The sequence below is a fragment of the Amblyomma maculatum genome, chromosome 1 (assembly GCF_055883805.1).
Source record: "Amblyomma maculatum isolate TAMU_Amacu chromosome 1, ASM5588380v1, whole genome shotgun sequence".
NCBI classification, from domain to species: domain Eukaryota; kingdom Metazoa; phylum Arthropoda; class Arachnida; order Ixodida; family Ixodidae; genus Amblyomma; species Amblyomma maculatum.
In genome coordinates this window covers 237,437,730-237,456,451 of record NC_139344.1, presented here as the reverse complement: position 1 = coordinate 237,456,451, position 18,722 = coordinate 237,437,730, and the positions used below count along the sequence as shown (strand labels likewise).

The window sequence follows — 18,722 nt, the reverse complement described above, 5'->3', positions numbered from 1 at the left end:
ATAGTATCAAACACACAGCCATGTACTAATGCTATACATTTTCCATTTATATGCATGTGCTCTTGCATTGTCTCTCTAGTATGGAGCATAGAACGTTTTGCAGCTCAAGTGATTTTTTTTAAGAACAGTTATTGGCATCTATTTTCCTCTGAAGTTTATCCAATGGAAGCATAAAGTGAAACATATATGTTTATATAAACTCTGGCCCTGATGTAATCAATGTTCATGATCACACTCATAAGTGTAATCTTCCTTTTTACATATTACTTTATGCCCTGAGGCAATAAAAAATGTTAATTAAAGAAACAAATAAATATAAATCAAGAGACTGAAATGGGCATTTCTGCCCACTTAGATGCACGCCTTGACATCGCTCTGCTTATAAACAAGGCTAGTCTAATATGCTGCAGTACATGGTCAGAACAAATAACAAACATAAATATAATTTCAGACTGGTATGTTTATTACTTTAACCTTCTGTTTTTGCCACACAGGCACTGCGTTAAATGCATAGCGTTCAAAAAAATTTGACACTGGGGGTGAATTTTTTTTTAGAATATTCGACAGTCAAAGGGTTTGTGAATTTCTAGCGGAAGGCTGTTCCACTTGTGCACAAAGGAACGTTGTTGGGAAGGGCATTCTATAGAATATCCAGAAACAAAGACCAATTCATTGCTAATGTGCAGCCAAGAATGCGGGCTTTCAGGTGGCTTGGTTTAGACAAGATATTTTTGATGGGGACTGTAGTAATTAGGTTGCCTGGCTTGTGGGTGGTAGAAAAGGAAATCGAGGGCCAAAGCTGTCATGACTCACTGAAACTGAAAACGTCACAGCACACAATGCTGGTTTCTCTGTGCTATGGTAAGTGACATGATAATTTATGTGGTTTGCTTTGGAGTGGCATTTAGTTTGTCAGAGAGACGTGCTTGCGAGAATGGCCGAATGAACGACACATATACAAGTTTTGGGTGCACAAAAGATAAGCGAAAAGTCCGAACTCAAAAGATGCTGACCTTAGGCAATGCTGGAGATGAGCCTGCAAGATAGGAGAGCATTTGGTTTCAAGGTAGGTAAACTAGGATAATGAAGATATCAAGAGGACATTAGGACATTTGTAACATAAGGAACAGAGTGAATTTACGTGGAATACATGCTAAATAAATGTTTGTTTATAAGAAAGTGACACAAACTGAAATGTCCCAAAGTTATCTGGCTTGCGCAATTTTACGCACCATAACATGATAATGTCGATATTAAAGTGATAGCATTAAATATCTTGTTACTCAGAAAATCCAGCGCTGATGCCAGCGTTGTGAGCAAAACATTACGAGTATGGCCCTGTCAGGTGGTAGCTGGCATGTCCAAACACAGATTCTTCGATGGTTCGTGTGAAATGAAACCACATAATATCAGAACCGATGGTCGCTGAGGGTAACAAACTGGATTCCAAGGGAAGGAAAGCGTAGCAGGGGGCGGCAGAAAGTTAGGTGGGCGGATGAGATTAAGAAGTTTGCAGGGGTCAAGTGGATGCAGCTAGCACAGAACCGGGTTAAGTGGAGAAATATGGGAGAGGCCTTCGCCCTGCAGTGGGTATAATCAGGCTGATGATGATGATGATGATGAATATCAGAAAGCTGGGAGGAGCTTCCAAATTGGGTTGCTCATTTGAGATGGGAGGGTGGGATAAGCATCAACCTTCCAATGCTCTCAGATGCTTAGTCAGGCACACTACGCCAAGGCTATCCAGGCAAGTTCATACAACTTCATCAAAGCAGGGCTTCACGTGCCGGATGGTCGCCTATATGCCATCACGTCATTCTTAAAGGCAGAGCTTAAGAGTCCCCCATATTTTATTTTTTAGCTTAGTGACTTTATCGCCATTCAAAATAAAGATTAAAATAACACACCTGTCCTTAAAGGTTTGAAGTTTTGTCATTGTGTTAGCTGGTAGGAGGCTCATGTGTAGTATGTAGTAGAAAATCCAAGAGTGAAAAGCCTGTGCACCAAGGGACATCTGATCTTACACTAGTTAACAGCAAGCTACAGTTGTTAATGACTGTGAACTGCATGTGCCCTTTTATAAAGTATTTGGCGTAGAGACGATTTTGGTCGCAGGTTTTAAAGCCAAATAAAGACTCAGGCTATGAGGGATGCCGCAGTGGAGGACTTCGGAAATTTCAACCACCTGTGGTTCTTTAATCTGCACCAAAATTGCACATCGCACAAATGCTGTGCTTTCCGCCCCCACTGAAAAGTGGCTGCTGCAGCTGGGATCGAACCTGCATCCTTGGAATAAGCAGTCGAGCACCCTTAGCAAGGAAGCATCATGCCACGTGCAAAGAGTTTAGCAAGTGACTATACAGGGCGTGGTCACATATTTTCAAAAAATCAAGGAAGATGCCCTCTATGTGCAGGCAACTTACGACACAATGAAGGACGCCATGTACCAATTTAGCAAGTTGTGTCTGGCGTGATTGTAATTTTCAAAAGCCACATTATGCAAGGAAAAGAAGTTCAGTAATTTGAGGAAGGACATTAAATTTGGTGATATACAGTGCTCTACTATCTAAAGTGGATGCCAGTAAATGCAATAGTGTAATAGTTGGTCCTCAGATTTATATGTGGGAACAAGTCATGCTCTTACAGTGAGATGCTTATCAGACACCTCCTGCAAATGACGATGCGTGACTCTGCTGACAATATTAACACTGCCCCGTGCAGGTGAGGAAATGCATGACGGAAGCTAGAAGGGGAGCAGTACTCTGCACAGTCAATGTGCTCAGCTCTCCAAGCAGGTGCAGCTTAAGGAAAATATGGCAAAAGCTAGGCTTGAGGTTGTGTAGTCTTGAATTAGGAAGAAATGGAGTTGGAAAACGTTACACAAAGCTGAAAAAAGCTATCAGTACACATAGTTCAGTTCACAATGTGCGATAATATGAACATTATTAGTTATCTTCTGATTGTGAAGGGCCCTACTAGCACTGAGGAACTCTGTAACAGTCTTTGCATTTGACTAGGCAATGAAATGGTGCCAAGCATTTTGGTGCTAATTTGTACATAATTATTGCATCAAAAACCAAGTAAGCACTGCCGAAATCAGGATTCGGTTTATTTTACAATGTTACTTAAGCTACCTGAAAGGAACTATAGAAAAGAAAAATGCTGTGGCGGTACAGAGATAAACATGTATAAAATAACAGGATTAATTTCTTGTAATACATTTCTTGATTGTACTACACTGCAACTTCTTAACCAACTAATAGCACTGGAAAGCATCCCTTTCTACATAACTAAGACCAAAGTGGATAAGCTGGCTTACTGAAGTGTTTCCACTTTTCCAAAATTAATATTTGCATGTGTGAATTGATCTATGACATCCCAATTATTCATTTCTAGCACAAAATTTAGAAAATATTTCCTGCCCTTTCAAACACAGATCCTTCAATAAATGTCCATAGCCTACCTACTTTACAGTACACAATATGACTATCAGAAAGAAAAACCAAACACGACTATTAAAAATGCTAAACCCACTTTTTGTGCCATCTAGAAAAAAAAAAACCTTGTGGAGGAAAAACAATTACCTGAGACATTATGCAACTACCAGTTCAGAGTATAAACTGTAAAGATTGAGAGACAAGTCAAAGATAAAAAGTGCAATGTTTATATAATATCAAAAAAGCTGTGCTTCAACGAATACAAAGGGTTCAACACAGATGACTAGATGAGGCAACTTTACATAATAGTATGAATTAAAGGTAACAGTAAATTGTGCAACCAACAAAGTATACAAAAATATGAAAAGAGGAAACGTGGAAAATTTTCTTATCTACTGCGCATGTAAGACTAATTGCACCAAATATGTACATCAAAAAAGTGAAAGCACTTTGAATTCATTCTCCACATTTGCAATAGCGGCAGTACTCGTATTCACTTTAATAGTGTTTATATGCTCATAGGCAGAGCAGAAGTAGGTATTACTGAATAGAATGAAGATATCCTGGTTTATTACACATATAAATTCCAGCATAATAGTTTATTTTACAGTATGGCTACCTGCAGTTTCCCATCTGTCCATAAAACTTTTCTGTACATTTCTCCTGCCAATGTTCAGCAATAATTGATAGAAGCTGTCAGCATGCCTAGGAATGGTTGGCAGCAGCAGGGTGTTGGGGTCGTAAAAAATAACGAGATACTACAGCAGCAACACTTAGTAATGAAACAGCTTTTGGTGAACAAAACATGTTTAGAAAGGAAAGTTTAAAAAAGACTCAAATTTAACCAGACCAATAAGTAGCCACAATAATTACTTGCACTCTAGTACAAAACAAAACTTAATAACAAAACTAGAACAACGCTGACACTACACACTAAGCTATAAGGAAGTGGATGCATCATGTTATCTTGCTCCTGTGACATCATTAAGTCCTTTAGATGACAAGTCATAGTGCAAAATGCTTGTGGCAGCATCTTCACTCCAATATTTGTGCGCATTAAACTGACAGAAAATTCAGAATAAGCAAGAGAAGGCATTTCAATCTGACAATGTTTGTATCCAGATTTTGGACTTAGACAAAAATTTATGAAAAAAAAAAAAAAAAAATGGGCACCACCTCTCAACTGCTTGCCAGCCTTCATTCACTGCATCCGAAGTGCAGCAGAAACTAGACAAAAACATGAAAATATGAATCACAATCAAGCACTTGCAGGAAAAAACAAAAACAGCACAACATACTGTTTATGAAACTTCTAGTTACATGAGACAACAAATTGGGCATGTTCATGCTTTGTTATACAAAAATGCAACTTGCCAACATGCACCTAACTCATACCTGACACATTTTTTTTTTTTTTTCACATAGGACTTACAGAACTGTCATCAAGAAACACTGTCATGTTACTTATGTAAACAGGCCACAACTACCTCAGCAGCAGGATTAAGAAATTTTGTTTTGGAGGGAACCTGAACTAGTTTGTTTCAGTGAACACAAGCTTTAGACCCTGATGACTGGGCCCTTGCTCTCAGCTTTGTCCTCGGGCTTTGCTGTTTGCATGTGGTGCTTCAACATTTCAAGCTGCCGCACACGTGTGTACGCTGCAGAGCCCAGGAGAACCAACCCATTACTAACCCACCACAGGACAGACTTCAGTTCAGAGAACCAGACTACAGCCAGCACTGTCTGTGTGCAAGCTTTTGCAGTACCGCTAACATTGTGGGTAAGAGGGGATGTAACCTGAATTTGTAGCATTGTTACGTAGCCAATCAGAAAGCCAAAGACACCACTAACAAGCATAAGGCTCCAGAACACAGGGTCAGTTAAGAAGGGAAAATTGTAGATGACAGGCACTTCACCAAAAACTATGACTAGCGGAAGGAAAAGGATAACTGCATTAACATTATTGTAGAAAGTGAGCAGCGATACACTGTCTCCAACTAGCGGCAACATTTTCTTTGTGTAAATACTGTACATTGACAGCGTTGCACTGGCAAGCACACCACACGTCACACCAAACGCTGACAAAGATCCCATGTGACCTTCCTGGTTCACACCCAGAAGAAAACCGGCAACGATAATGCCGCAGCAGGTGATGGCGGGCACTGATGTCGTCTGGCGCAGCACAAGGAAGGTGAATATCACGTTGAACACGGTTGTGAGAGATCGGCTGACAGTGTAGAAGGCAACACCAACGTGCTTCAGGCAGAGGTTGTTGAAGGTCACCATGGCAACGAAAAAACCGGATAGAGGCATCAGCGCTTTCAGTGTAGTGAAGTCGTGGTTAACCTTCGGAAACTGAAACAAGCTCGGAAGCTTCTCGCTCACATAGCTCAGGATAATGCACAGAACGTAGGACACGAAGCACTGAAAGAACGTGATGAAGAGAGGGGCGTCGAGCTTCCGCTTCTTGTCCGACAACAGGGAGTTGTTGATAAAAACGAGTGATATTGAAATTAACCAATATGCACTGACAACGCCTGCGATTCGAAAGTACTTCACCGCAATCGCTCGGTCACCCATGGTTCAGTGAAGCCTGCGTGTAACGGCTGGGAGGATAACTAAAGCAACAGAATGCCACGGAACAGCGCTTCCAGGCCGTTCCCAACAGTACGGGACGTTGTAATACGTAACGAGCACTCAATTCAGAACACTACCACAACGATTGAGACTGCCGCGTCAACCGCGTCGCATCCTCCAATTTACGCCTAGGGATCGGATTGGCATTCAATGGATTCGCCTGCAACTTTGGTGGCGTCACCTAGTGGTTTTTGTGAAGTAGACTGGCTTTAATAAAATATGTAATAAAATACAAAAAAAGACATGTTTTTATATTTTGCATGTGGTAATTTTTGTTTTGAAACATTAAATTTTTGGCAAAGTTTTGATCTAAGCTCTTTTTGCGTCATGCAGTTTTGCGCCACCTATGGAGTGAATGCTATAATATTGTGGCGGTAAAATTGAAATGCTTAATGCTGTTATTCGACTCCCTCCGAGGATGGACACATTTCAGGAAACGAGCGGCTGTATCCTTTCCGCGATATCACGCAGTTCTAGATGCTTAGTAGAAGACGAAGATACTATCCAGACCCGCATAGGAAGTTCAGCAAGAAGAAGAAAGTAGCATGGAGGCAGTTGCAGGTGGGCACTTTTCTGAACCCAGCCACGCTGAGTAGGTTCCTGCCTGGCTTCAACGGCGGCAAATGTAGGGCCTGTGGAGAACTGGCAGCCCATATGATGTGGGCATGCGCCCAATCCAAAACTTTAGGGAATTGCAAGGAGTCATGGGAGGTTTTGCTACATCGCCAGGACCTCAAAAATAAATAAATAAATAAATAAATAAATAAATAAATAAATAAATAAATAAATAAATAAATAAATAAATAAATAAATAAATAAATAAATAAATAAATATTATACAAACACAATCAGACAAGCCTTCGAAGCCGCCAGCTTCCAAGGGATCTCGGCCGTCTGATAAGCACGGGAGGGCGAAGCCGCCATCCTGATGATCTGATATAAAGTTTTTCTATGCTGTATGCTATTATTACAGAGTATTAGAATTTTACACTATAGTACGGTTGCAGTGAACTATTGTACTGTGGCACTCACTGACCTCTCAGTGGGCACTAAAACCTTGACAAGGAGAATGGAGAAGGGTAGTTAGACTTTTCATCATGTGGGATGAAACACCGGCTGCGTAAAATGCTAAAGTCAGTCGTGTTATGTGCGATATACCAGCGCACTTTGAGGTGCCCATTGAAAGAGACAGTTTCGATACCTTTACCTTAACCCGTATTACCAATTTACACGAACAAAAGCGTAAAAACGGTCGGACGTAGGGAACATTGCAGATGAAGGAGCACGTGCATAGATACACCCGTGCGATCGCATCGCTGCGGCCAGAAAGGCAACCATCCATATGATTGCATGGATACCAACAAGGCCAAAACGGCAACGCCTGCATCTGTTAACCTTTGCAACTCTTGCAATTCAGATCGAGTTCCTGAATTGCAATCAATGTCCTGTAACTTTGTTTGCTGAGCACAAGGCTGTGCCTACATTTGGACAGTACAGCAAATGCGCAAAAAAAAAAAAAAAAAAAAAAGGCTTGTGTTTGTTTAACGCTATGCGCTCTAAACATATCAAGTGATGCGTCTCGCTCGCATTGTAATAGTTTCGTATAGTGTTCTTACTCAGCGCAACCGCAACGAAGTCAATCATCATATTTACGCCGCCGAGCTTGGAACACATAGCAATGTGCGCACAGCTCATACAAATTCACAGCTCATCTGGCCATGCATTTCTTTCTTGAATAGTATAGAATGTGACCTGACATGTGCTCTCTCTCTCTCCTGAGCCTCGGCAGGGAAGCGAACGACTTTCAAACGCCACAAATTTACGCACTGTCTCTGCGCCCTTTGTCGCATATAAATATTTACAAATCACGCCTATGAGCTGTCTCGGCCAGCAGTGCTGCGGCTGCTGCCGTGCAGAGCTTTCAGTTTCCGAGCGAGTCTACGACCTCATGAACGGGTGCTGGCGGTCGAACTCTGCTGCCCCATATCGGTCGCGTCGCGGATATGCAACGCTGTTGCGTTCGCGGAACCGAACGCCACGCATCCCGGTGCGGGCCACTGGGTGTCCCTCCAGAGCTGGATCAAAGGGCGCCCATCGGCAGGCTTATCACGCCAACGCGGTCGATACGTGCGAGCGTTCATGTTTTAGACATCCGGCGGCGCCCGGCACATGCCACCTCGCTTCGTCACGCACCGCTGCCGCCGGGTTGGTGTAGGAGGCCGCCGCGTACCAGCAAGGTCAACCCGAGCACGGTGCGATGCGGCAGTGGGCAGCCGTGATCTCACTTCGTAGCCGTGTCTCAACCATTTTGACCCACGTGTTTACTGCCACAGGAAAATTTTAGCAGTTTGGCATTTGAAAAAAAAAAAAAAAAAAAAAAAAAAGAATATATATATTGAACAGGGGGCTCACTTTAAACCGCTACTTTCGCAGTTCCTAAAATGCCAGTAAATCTTTTCGGGCGCTTACCGCTTGAAGAAATACGCTAATTAAGTTATTTTGGCTTCAACAACTTCACGCGGTCGAGGCACTTTTTTTATTTTTTTACTTTCTAATGTGCTTCCATAGGTTCTTTCTGCAATGTTCTTTCTCAGAATGGCGGATTAACAGCGCAAAATAGACACAGACCAAGAAAGAAACGAGACACACGAACCAGCGCTGGTTTGCGTGCCTTGGCTCTTTCTTGGTCTGTGTCTGTTTTGCGCTGTTAATCCGCCATTTTGAAGCAACACCAACTAGCCCAATCTGCAGTTCTTCTTTCTCAGAAATCTGCGCTTCATGCCGGCCGCTATGGGCAAACATCTCGTGTATAGCTCTGCGTTTATTTGCTCTTTATTTTTATACGTAACTACTTATGGTGAAGGCTCACGTGGTCCGCATCCCCTGTACAGCGCACCCATTAGCCGCACTGAAGCGTAATGCAATATAAAGATTTATTCTGAAGCATATATACACGTTCAGACATGCTCATACCTGCTTTATGACCACCTTAATCATGATAAAGGAGTCTATCACCGTCCGCACATACCCCACCACGGCGAATATTAAGGCTTTCCTTCTCGAGACAGCCAAAGGCTGGAATCGCCTTCCTGGCGATACAATTCACCACAATGCACTTCAAGGCGCTTATTAAAAAAAAAAAAAAAAAGTTATCGACGTGCTGCAACAACCCGCCCCTAATGTAATAACTCAAGAGAGGTATTTGCAGTATTAATAAATAATAGCAAAATAAAGATAACAAAAATAGCTTGAGCATGCCTGTGGCGTTTACAAAAGCAACACCAAATGACGTGGCATGTGGAGGCAGTACATGTTTAGTTTGGTTCATGGGATTTAACGTCTCAAAGCGACTTATGCTATTAGCGACATCACGGTGGAGAGCTCCGGAGATTTCGACCACCTGTGGTTCTTTAACGTGCACTGACATCGCACAGCACACGGGCGCCTAGCTTTTCGCCTCCATCGAAAAGCGGCCGCCGGGGCCGAGATTCGATCCCGCATTCTTGGGCAAGCGGAAGTCGAGCGTTCTACTACTAACCACTGCGCCACCCCGATGGGGCCACGATATTAAAGGAGTGACACATACGGTTGTCCAATAATAACAAAACAGCAAAAAGGATGCATATACATACGGCACTATTTTGAACTGTTTGAGAAATTCTGTTCTCAAAATACAGTTTGAAAGCACGTCGCGAGATGTACACACTAGGCCGATTGAATTTGTAGCTGTTAAGAATATCGGATGTCAAGAAATTAAACGCTTCTTTATCGTAATTTCTTCCGACGCGAGGAAGTAGCCATTTATCAGTAGACAGTGTTTGAATAGGCTAGTCGGGGTAGGAAACTCTCGTTGGTTGCGTGGTGCCCAACGGTATGGAACACTTGCGGCACCGCCGTGATCGGGCGTGTATTTAGAACTCTGCTTTTCGTGACACGATGAAAACATTAGGTGCAATCGACCACAGCCACCGTACAGAGTGCGGCTTGAAGGCTTTCACGTTCGTCTGAGCAAGAGAGGAACAATACATTTTTGCGGACGCAACGGTCGCTCAGTTTTCATGCGATAAATATGACGCCGCAAGATAGACGAACTAAAGCTCATTTAATTTCTTTTCGAGAGTAAACTGTGTTACGGCAGTTTACTTTGATCAGATTAAGCCTGAAGGAATCATCCTTAGATCGCGCTATTATGTGCTGAGCGTTTTCTTAGGAGATAAGCGGATAAAGGAACGTCAGACTTGGTTTGGTATGGCTTACGGCGTATAATGAATAATTACTTGTAGTTAATAACATCTTTTAGTAATTATGTAATCAAGTGATTATTTTTCGAAAAGGAGCGTTTCGGGAAATTCAATTATTTTTTTTTAGGTAATTTATGACTATTTATGACGTTCTGCGTATGCTACAGGGGCGAAACATCAGTGACAATCCGATTGCGTCAAACTGTTCCGCAGCACGACGGCGCGCGCGGCTGCCTCATATGTTGCGCTCTTCGCGGTGTTCGTTCTTGATGCAGCTTCTGCTGGCATATATTGCAATTCCTTGATTTCAGGACAAATGGTTGTCTAGTGCAGAGCGACGTCAGGAGCGCCAAAAGATTTTGGCTGAAAAATTCGACCTGATTTGATAGGCTTGCACACGAGAAGCCGCCTCTGATGTTCAAAAGAAAACACCGACACGTTTTTCATCTTTTTAGCGACATTACGTGCAGTGCTACGGTGCCTTGAAGGTACCCTATGCAGTGCCCATTCACAGCGCCAACAACGAAGAGCGGCGTTTCATAGAGGATGTTTGGTTTGGTTCGGTTATAGGGGTTTATCGTCCCAAATCGACTTCGGCTACGAGACACGCCGTAGTGAAGGGCTTCGGAGATTTCGATCATCTAGGGTCCTTTAATTGGCATTGACATCGCGCAGTACACAGGAGTCTTTCCTTTTGACTCCATCGAAAAGCGGCCGCCGCGGTCGGGATTCGACCCGACGTCCCTGGGTTCAGCAGTCTAGTGGCCTAACCACTGAGCGACCGCGGTGGATTAAGCAGGCCACAGAAACTGCCATCGAAGCATTGTGCAACTACTAGCGGGTAAGCAAGGCGTTCTTACAGTGCAACACCGCCCTGACCTAATTTAGCGCTTACGTGTAGGGAGCGTAAGGTTTATCCGACTCGTGTTTTCGAAAAGAAGCGTTGAAAAATCGGTGACGACAGCTTTGAAAAACAACTCCCGTTGAAACTTAACTGCGTGTAAAAAAAGTGCGAGCAAGTTGCACTAGTTTCTTGCAGTTTGATTTGTTTGATTGGTTTATGGGGTTTAACGTACCAAAGCGACTTAGGCTATGAGAGAACGTCAATTGCAGTTTGAGCAAGTTTGTGTTATGGCAATAAAGTTCGAAGAAAAGTAGCGCAATTGTAATCGATTACTATTCTGTAATTATCAGTTACTTTTCTGGGGCTGTAATTGACCGCTCTAATTAGTGGAATGAATGAATGAATCGATGAATGAATGAATGAAATTTTATTTTAATATTGCGAATACTGCGGATACACAGACAAAAAAGCCATAGGCTTGTCGAGGTCTGCTTTCCCTCACAAGGCATACAGCGTACAATTACAGTCGTGAGCAAAAGTGGTATACAACACTCATACATAAGATTATGACACATTCACGCATCATAAACATAGAGGACAATTTCTGCTGACAGATAACCAACAACTACATACATATACTCATACAGATAGTTAAAAAAAATATTAAAAACATTTGTAACAATTATGCAATGTATTCTGCAAAAGAATTGAAAATAGTTGGTAGTTTAAAGGATAACATCTAGTACCCATTGTTTGTACGGGCTCTTGGCACCTGCCACCCAGGGCCGGCCTTTCCCCAATAGGCACCCTGTGCGAACCAGTGCATAGGCCCCCTCAATTATTTTTTCCTCGCTTTATTTGAATTTTCGTGACTGAATTTAGTGCAACAAAATTCTTTGACGTTATATGAGAACAAACTGCATGTTTAGATTGCAGATCTAATCGGTGGAATAAAAACGTTGAAAATGAAGGGGAAAGCTTTTTTTTTTTTTTTTTCTATTAAGATAACATTACAAGAAAACGAAACTTTCCTGGCAATATTATTTAGTTTGGAATGCAACTCATTTTTTACCGTGAGTTTTGGTTTTGATGTCTGATCACGATAATATACCTCGCGATGAAAAGCGTAAAGACTGGCCATCCTAATTTTTGAATGGCGCGCCGAGTTTTTGTTTCGACTTATCTCGAAGCTTATGGTTCGACTATTGGCTTGTACTTCACTGTAGATTGATTAGTCCAATTTTTCGGCATGATTTGTACATGATTCACCTTCGGAAACATTTTAACATGAATGGTAAAGAAAATTTGCCCCATTCAGCCTTTAAGTTCCTCCGCCTGTCGCGTACTCCACGTTCCCTGTCTTCTGCAGCCTGTCCCTGCCCCTGTCTTCTGCTACCAACTAGCCCAGCAACAAGTTTTACTGCAGCCTGTGAACGAAATTGGTCTGAGGTTCGGAATGAGAACACTAAAGTACTCATCGTGCTTACAGGCGAGCATGTGCTTTTGTCCGGTGCGCAGAGAAACGTGGAGCAATTGATTGGGGATACTGATGCAAGCGGACGTCCGTCAGAACATTTTTTTTTTAACTTGAAGGATATGCGATAACCTTGGGTGCCCTAGCGCAAAACCTTTCCGGCGCAGTGCGCCGCTTTCAAATAGCGCCCGCTGAAGCTTCCGCCTTCTTTGGGCCGTGAAGCGACGTCAGTCACTAGACGTCACTATTCTCTCTGCTGCGTTTGCTAGAGTAGGGAACCTAGAAACCCTAGCAAGAGCAGCGACAGAAGTGGCGAGCACTGAAGCGCGGACGGGACAGGGCAGATCACGTGGCAGGTACGTCACAGAGTAACGTTCAGTGATAATCGGCGCGTCGCAGCGCGCGCTTTTCGATTCCGGGCGCGCGGTGGCCGAAAATTGTTGGGGCATAGCGACGACAAAAGGTGAGTTTTTGAAATTTTAAAATGCGATCTGGCTAACACTAACGGCTAGCTTCGCCTCCAATTATTACCATTAAAATTCATTTGCTTGTTTCTTTGTTTGTTTTTTGCCTAGATTTGCCTAGGAGGAGCTGAGGCCTGAAGCTAAAGGTGCAGTCGCCTGGCAGGGCGACCAGCTTGCTTAGGGACGAGCGCAAACTGACAACTGATTTTATTCAACAAACTCAGCCCCTATTTATTTATTTATTAAAATACCCCTAAGAGCCCTCATTCGAGGGTATTACATAGGGGGGGGGGGGGGGTCCGTGTAAAAAAACATGTAACAGGAACATTATTAAAAAGCAAATGAACAATAAACAGGCTAAATATAACACGGGAAAATAATTAAGCACCAGAGGATAAAGAAACAGGTTATAGAAAGCAATAGAATACAACGTATAGGTTTAAGAAAACAATAAGGCATAACAGAAATGAACGTACTACAGTGTGTACGTATTGCCAAAAAAAGTACATTTCAAATGTCAACGTCGCTGCGGATGAGATCGTGAAATGTGGAGGCGTTGGATTCAATGGCTATGTGTGCTGGTAGATCGTTTCACTCTATGATAGTGCGTGGTATGAATGACTTCGCAAATGCAGATGAACGACATGCGATGCGCTTAACTTTGTGCGGATGGTCGAGCCGTGGAAAGAAGGCTGATGGTGATAGGAAAAAATCGTGGTGGAGAGATGTATGGTGATACAGTTTATGGAAAAGTGCTAGCCGTGATAGTTTTGCGGCGGAAAGACAAGTCTTCTAATTCGGCGCGATTTTTTAGGGCAGTGGCACTGGTAGTATTGAGTAGTCAGAATAAATAAAACGCGCAGCACGGTTCTGCAAGGACTCAATGTTAGGTAGGAGATAGGCTTGTTCAGGATCCCAGATGGCTGATGCATATTCAATCTTCGGACGAATGAGCGTGAGGAACGCTAGTTTCTTCAGGCGTGGGGGGGGGGGGGGGGGGGGGGAAGCCTGTCTGAGGTCGTGCTTTAGAAGGCCGAGTGAGCGGTTGGCGGATGCTAAAGTTATATTAATGTGGTTGTGCCATGTTAAGTCAGATTGCAGATGAACTCCAAGGTACTTGTAGGTAGTAGCAAGTTCGACAGAGTTGTTATTTAGAAAATAAGTTGTGGGAATGCGAGCGCTGCGAGTGAAAGACAAAATCTTAGTTTTGGAAGTATTAAGTGGCATAAGCCAAGCTGTGCACCATGCGGTTACTGCATCAAGGTCAGTTTGCAAACATTGTTGATCAGTGATAGAAGAAATATTTCGGTATATTACGCAGTCATCGGCAAAGAGCCTAATTCGAGAAGCCACAGAGTTGGGTAGATCATTAATGTATATTAAAAAAAGGAGTGGGCCAAGGACGCTCCCCTGTGGTACCCCAGAAGTGACTCTAGAGTGAGCAGAGTTGTAGTTATTAATGGAGGTGAACTGAAGTCTAGCGCTGAGGAAGTCCGCAATCCAAGTAACAACAGTAGGGTGAATATTCAACTGAGTTAGTTTGGGTATAAGACTATGATGAGGAACACGGTCGAAAGCAGGAAAAGGACACACTTGAGCATGCGTGCTGTTTGCTCACCATTCGCTTGCTTTCATACTGGTTTTTTGAACGGCACTCAACCACACAGCATGTCCTGATATGGGCTCTATTGTGTGAGCCGGTACCGAAAATGCAATTCAGTGGGATGAGAGACAGCAGCGTGCATGTCGTCCCCTAAAGGGAGGCTCTTGGTAATGAATAAATAAAAGCATATTTATTCTGCACTGGAGAACGTAGAAGACGCTGCGGTGGAGAAAGGGGAATGTGTTACTTATATGAAAGTAAGGCAGACGGCTGCTTCGGTTTCATTTCTTAAGGTGTCCAGCGCGTGTCCTGTGGCCGTGTAGCCAATCGATGCGTCAAGGAAACTAGTTATTACCTTAACCGCCCAACGAAGGAGGAAAAGAAGGCAGCGTAGTGGAGGACTGCGCATTAATTTTTACCACCTGATGTTTCTACGTGCACTCGCACCTTCCTCGCATTTCGCATCCACCGAAACGCCGGGTTTCGATCCCGCGTCGTCGTGCTCAGCAGCCGAACGCTTTGACCATCCGGGCCGAGCGACGGATTCCACTTGAGCTGATCTGCCTCTATCTTGATGATAAACATTGCTTGAGACGAAACTAGTGAAAGTTATTAAGGCGATAGCCTTTATAGGCTCATGGAACGAAATCCCATGCGCGAGAGTCGTGCGCGAGATGTGTCATATTCGGCGAGATTTCGCGAGATGCGTTCCTGTCTAGCGTTCCTGCCACCTGCAGTCCCACACTTGAACGCGCGCGCCAAGGAACGCCGCGCGACAGAAGTGATGGTGTACCGTCCAAACTCACACTTGCCGTAGAAAGTGTGACAGATACTGCGCCGTTCTTTTCCTGCAAAACAATTATAATTATATGTAGCACTGCAACTAACGCCGATAAGAGGCAAACGATGAGAGGCAAATGATAGGAGAGGAAGGGTAGGCTTTCGCCATTCTCCTCTTAAGAGACATCTAAGAGACCCTCTAATTTTTTTTAGTTTTAGTTTTGCGATGTTTCGCATTGACAATACACGCCCGATAAAACGTCGATTGGAGTAAACAGAGCCTCTGTATGGGATGTCAGTAAGCGCAAAACAGGTACATGACACACATGCCCACTTGTTCCTGTGCTTCCACAACGGTGCACTGCACCACCCGCTCGTTTCAGAAAGAGCGAACTGTAAAAACCGGCGCACGATGCAGGTCATCCCTGGTAGAGAGCGGGCATCGCGGCTATGGTGGCAGCACCGGAAGGCCCGGGCTGCCCTGGCGGCCCGAGTCGCTATGGCTACGGCCGTTGCTAGCAACAGCGGAGGCAGTGGCCGCGGCAGACGCGCGATGGACGTGTACGGGGCGGGCGGCCGCGAGTCGGCCGTGTCGCTCACCTGCCCGGCCTGCCGGATCTCAGCAGTGTCGTCGCGGGCACGGGCCATGTGCCCATTCTGCGGCTCCTTCTATAATCGGGACGCCAACTCCAACACGTCGCTGCGTAGGAGGACGGCGCCCGGAGACAGCCTGCCGCACATCGTGAGTCGTGGGGCAGCGCGCACTTCCAGACACGTGCATGCATCGCCCCTCACAGATGGCAGTCAGTGGACAGGCTACGTTATTCTGTCTTACTCCCCGCTTTGCTTAGTGCACCGTCATGTTCTGGCTGCCTAACCGATCCTGCTTCTCAAGCTAGCGACAGGGCGTCCCGTCAGGTCCTGGCAGGGGGCAGTGTTTACACCACTGTCACGCGCCAGTGCGCGCAGCACCGCCGGGCTTGAAGCGATGTTTAAGTTGCAGAAAATGTAGCCTGGCGTTTAAAGATACGTAAAAATGTCACGTTACGTCTAAGGCGGGGTTGCGCTCGTGCCTGGTATCCAGAAAAACAAAACGAATGGGCTTTCGAGATGACCACAAGAACAACCTGCTCCCCAAAGTCGTGTTCCGCTATTAATGCCTTACGTTCCTAGGTCGCACCAATTGTTCGTTGTCGATTTTTGAATCTTAGACGCGCTTCGCTGTCGCCTATAGGCTACGTCGATCGCAGTAACGTGTACTTCGCATCCCAGCTGCTCCGTGCCACGTCAACAGTGATGGCATGCTCTGAAAACGCACAGTGCCCTGAAAACGCGTTTTGTACCTCAAAGAACATAGTGCCCTGCGTTTCGAGAAAGTCTTGTGTTGGACTATGTCTAGATATGGCTGCTCCAAATTAGTGTGTTCATTAATCACGATTAATGAGCACACTGCGCGCAAAGTGGAGTGCGCAGGTGCGGTCTTCATCTGTATGGCCATATTTTTTTACGATAACGTTACGTCTCATTACCGAAAAAAAAAAAAAAGCTTATTTGCTAACAATGCGTAGCGTAGATTTTGAACAAGTAAGGCACATACAGCCTTTATCAAAATTATGGAGCCCAGGAGGCCTGCCTCGGGGGACATGCCATGATAATCGTTGCACACCGCCAGCGTTCCAAATCTGACGAAGGTGAGAGTTCTCACTCCTCCGAAATTTAGGACTTCACGGCTGATGCCACAAAAGCATCAGTACAATTAAGACTTAGAAGTGAACCTCTGCGGCTTTTTACTTTTGACAAGGGCTGTAAGTATTGATAAACTGAGCTGTGTGCATGTTCTGTTGTTATCCGCCGAAGAGATATCTACAGTGGTGCGATCGTGTACAATCCTGTGTTGTTACAACTATGACGAATATAATTGACGAAGCTTCACGGCACAGAAAAAAATAAAAAATAAAATAAAAAAATAAAATAAAGGAAAGGAAAGGACCAACGCGTCTTCTGATTTGGGTGTGTTTTTATATCGAATTAATTAATTCGAATCAGGTTTATGGAAAAGATGTGGAGGATGCTTTCGTTCTGCGGTGGGGTGTGTGTGTGTGTGGGGGGGGGGGGGGTAGAATGATGATGATGATGATGGATCTATGGGTTGGTTGGCCAATCGTGATAGTGAACGAGACGACGGCCAGTCATGACCTTAAGTACGAACAGCTTTGTGAATCCAGCCACTATATACCAGAGCTCTCTCTCTCTCTCGTTTTTTTTTTTTCAGCCTACAAGCGATCAACATTTGCAGTCGCCCTTAAGAAATGCTACGGAAATATGAAATGCAAAAATCCGCTTAGTAGGGGTTATCAAGAAACCCCAAACATGCTTCACACTGACCATGGCGCAATATTCTTACACCGTGGCACTAACCAAAAGGCTAATGCTATCTTTAAAAGTATCTGCCTCTGTAAATTCTCTTTTTGTGCACTCCTTTTGCTGCCATTGAAAGCATGTTTGCCACATTTTTGAGATGCTCAACTGCTTTTGTCAACAGTGAAGTTTTCTGACATCCTGCTCTTGTAAACTCAGAGAGAAATACTTGCAAGGTACGATGTTCAGCGAAGCTCCTATAAAAGGTTTTGAATAATAATAAAAAAAAAAATTCTCCTGCTTGGACCATGTTTGGTCCGCAGTATGTGATAAATAAATAAATAATAAATGCAGCATCAGAGGGAGTTAGTAGAAGTTTCGCAGCTACTATGCCATTTTCGAAATGCGCTGGCATTGGTTGAGCGTCACCCTCTGTGCATTCTTGGCATTCCTATTTGTACCCGTGCTCGGTCCTTTGGACTTAGATGGCGAAGAGTGAGAGATAAATACTGTTTATTGGCGTCACTGCGGCTGGAGTTGGGTTTACCTTATCGTTTTAGTGCATTGGTTCCGAGGTTCCATGGTGCCGAGTACGCTGCGCTTGATGCCAGGGACGTGCAGTTTGGCAGGAACACCCAGGTCATAGATATCAGCTTACCGGCATCCATCAAGAGGAAAATATTCGGTGCTTATATCTTTCTTGTAGTCACCTATAGGAGAGAAATGTGGACGTCAACGAGAAGGCTTCAAATTTATTTTGTGTACAGTGCAGTGAGATACGAAAGGATAATAGTGAGTTTTGGAATAGGGCGACAATATCATTTAGGGGGATACGGGAATAGGGGGGGCAAATGCGCGTGCGTAGAATGATACGCTGAAAGACC

The 18,722-nt window shown here is 44.1% G+C and overlaps 2 protein-coding genes across 2 annotated transcripts in view; one reads left to right on the top strand and one right to left on the bottom strand.

The window, feature by feature from the left end:
• Nucleotides 1-3,641: 3,641 nt before the first annotated feature.
• Nucleotides 3,642-6,207, bottom strand: nac (GDP-fucose transporter nac). The gene has a single exon (XM_084590622.1). It carries the CDS (start codon nt 6,015-6,017, stop codon nt 4,995-4,997), a length of 1,023 nt encoding a protein of 340 aa, XP_084446748.1. The 5' UTR covers nt 6,018-6,207; the 3' UTR covers nt 3,642-4,994.
• Nucleotides 6,208-15,961: 9,754 nt separating this feature from the next.
• Nucleotides 15,962-18,722, top strand: part of LOC146205974 (putative E3 ubiquitin-protein ligase HECTD2) — a 40,420-nt gene continuing 37,659 nt past the window's right edge. Inside the window, exon 1 of the mRNA XM_084586982.1 lies at nt 15,962-16,222. Coding sequence (XP_084443108.1) covers nt 15,980-16,222 — 243 coding nt within the window. The 5' untranslated portion in view covers nt 15,962-15,979. The remainder of the gene's footprint in view (nt 16,223-18,722) is intronic.

Bases quoted from the DNA above. Each gene is read 5' to 3' on its own strand.
- nac (XM_084590622.1), bottom strand. From the start codon at position 6,017: ATGGGTGACCGAGCGATTGCGGTGAAGTACTTTCGAATCGCAGGCGTT.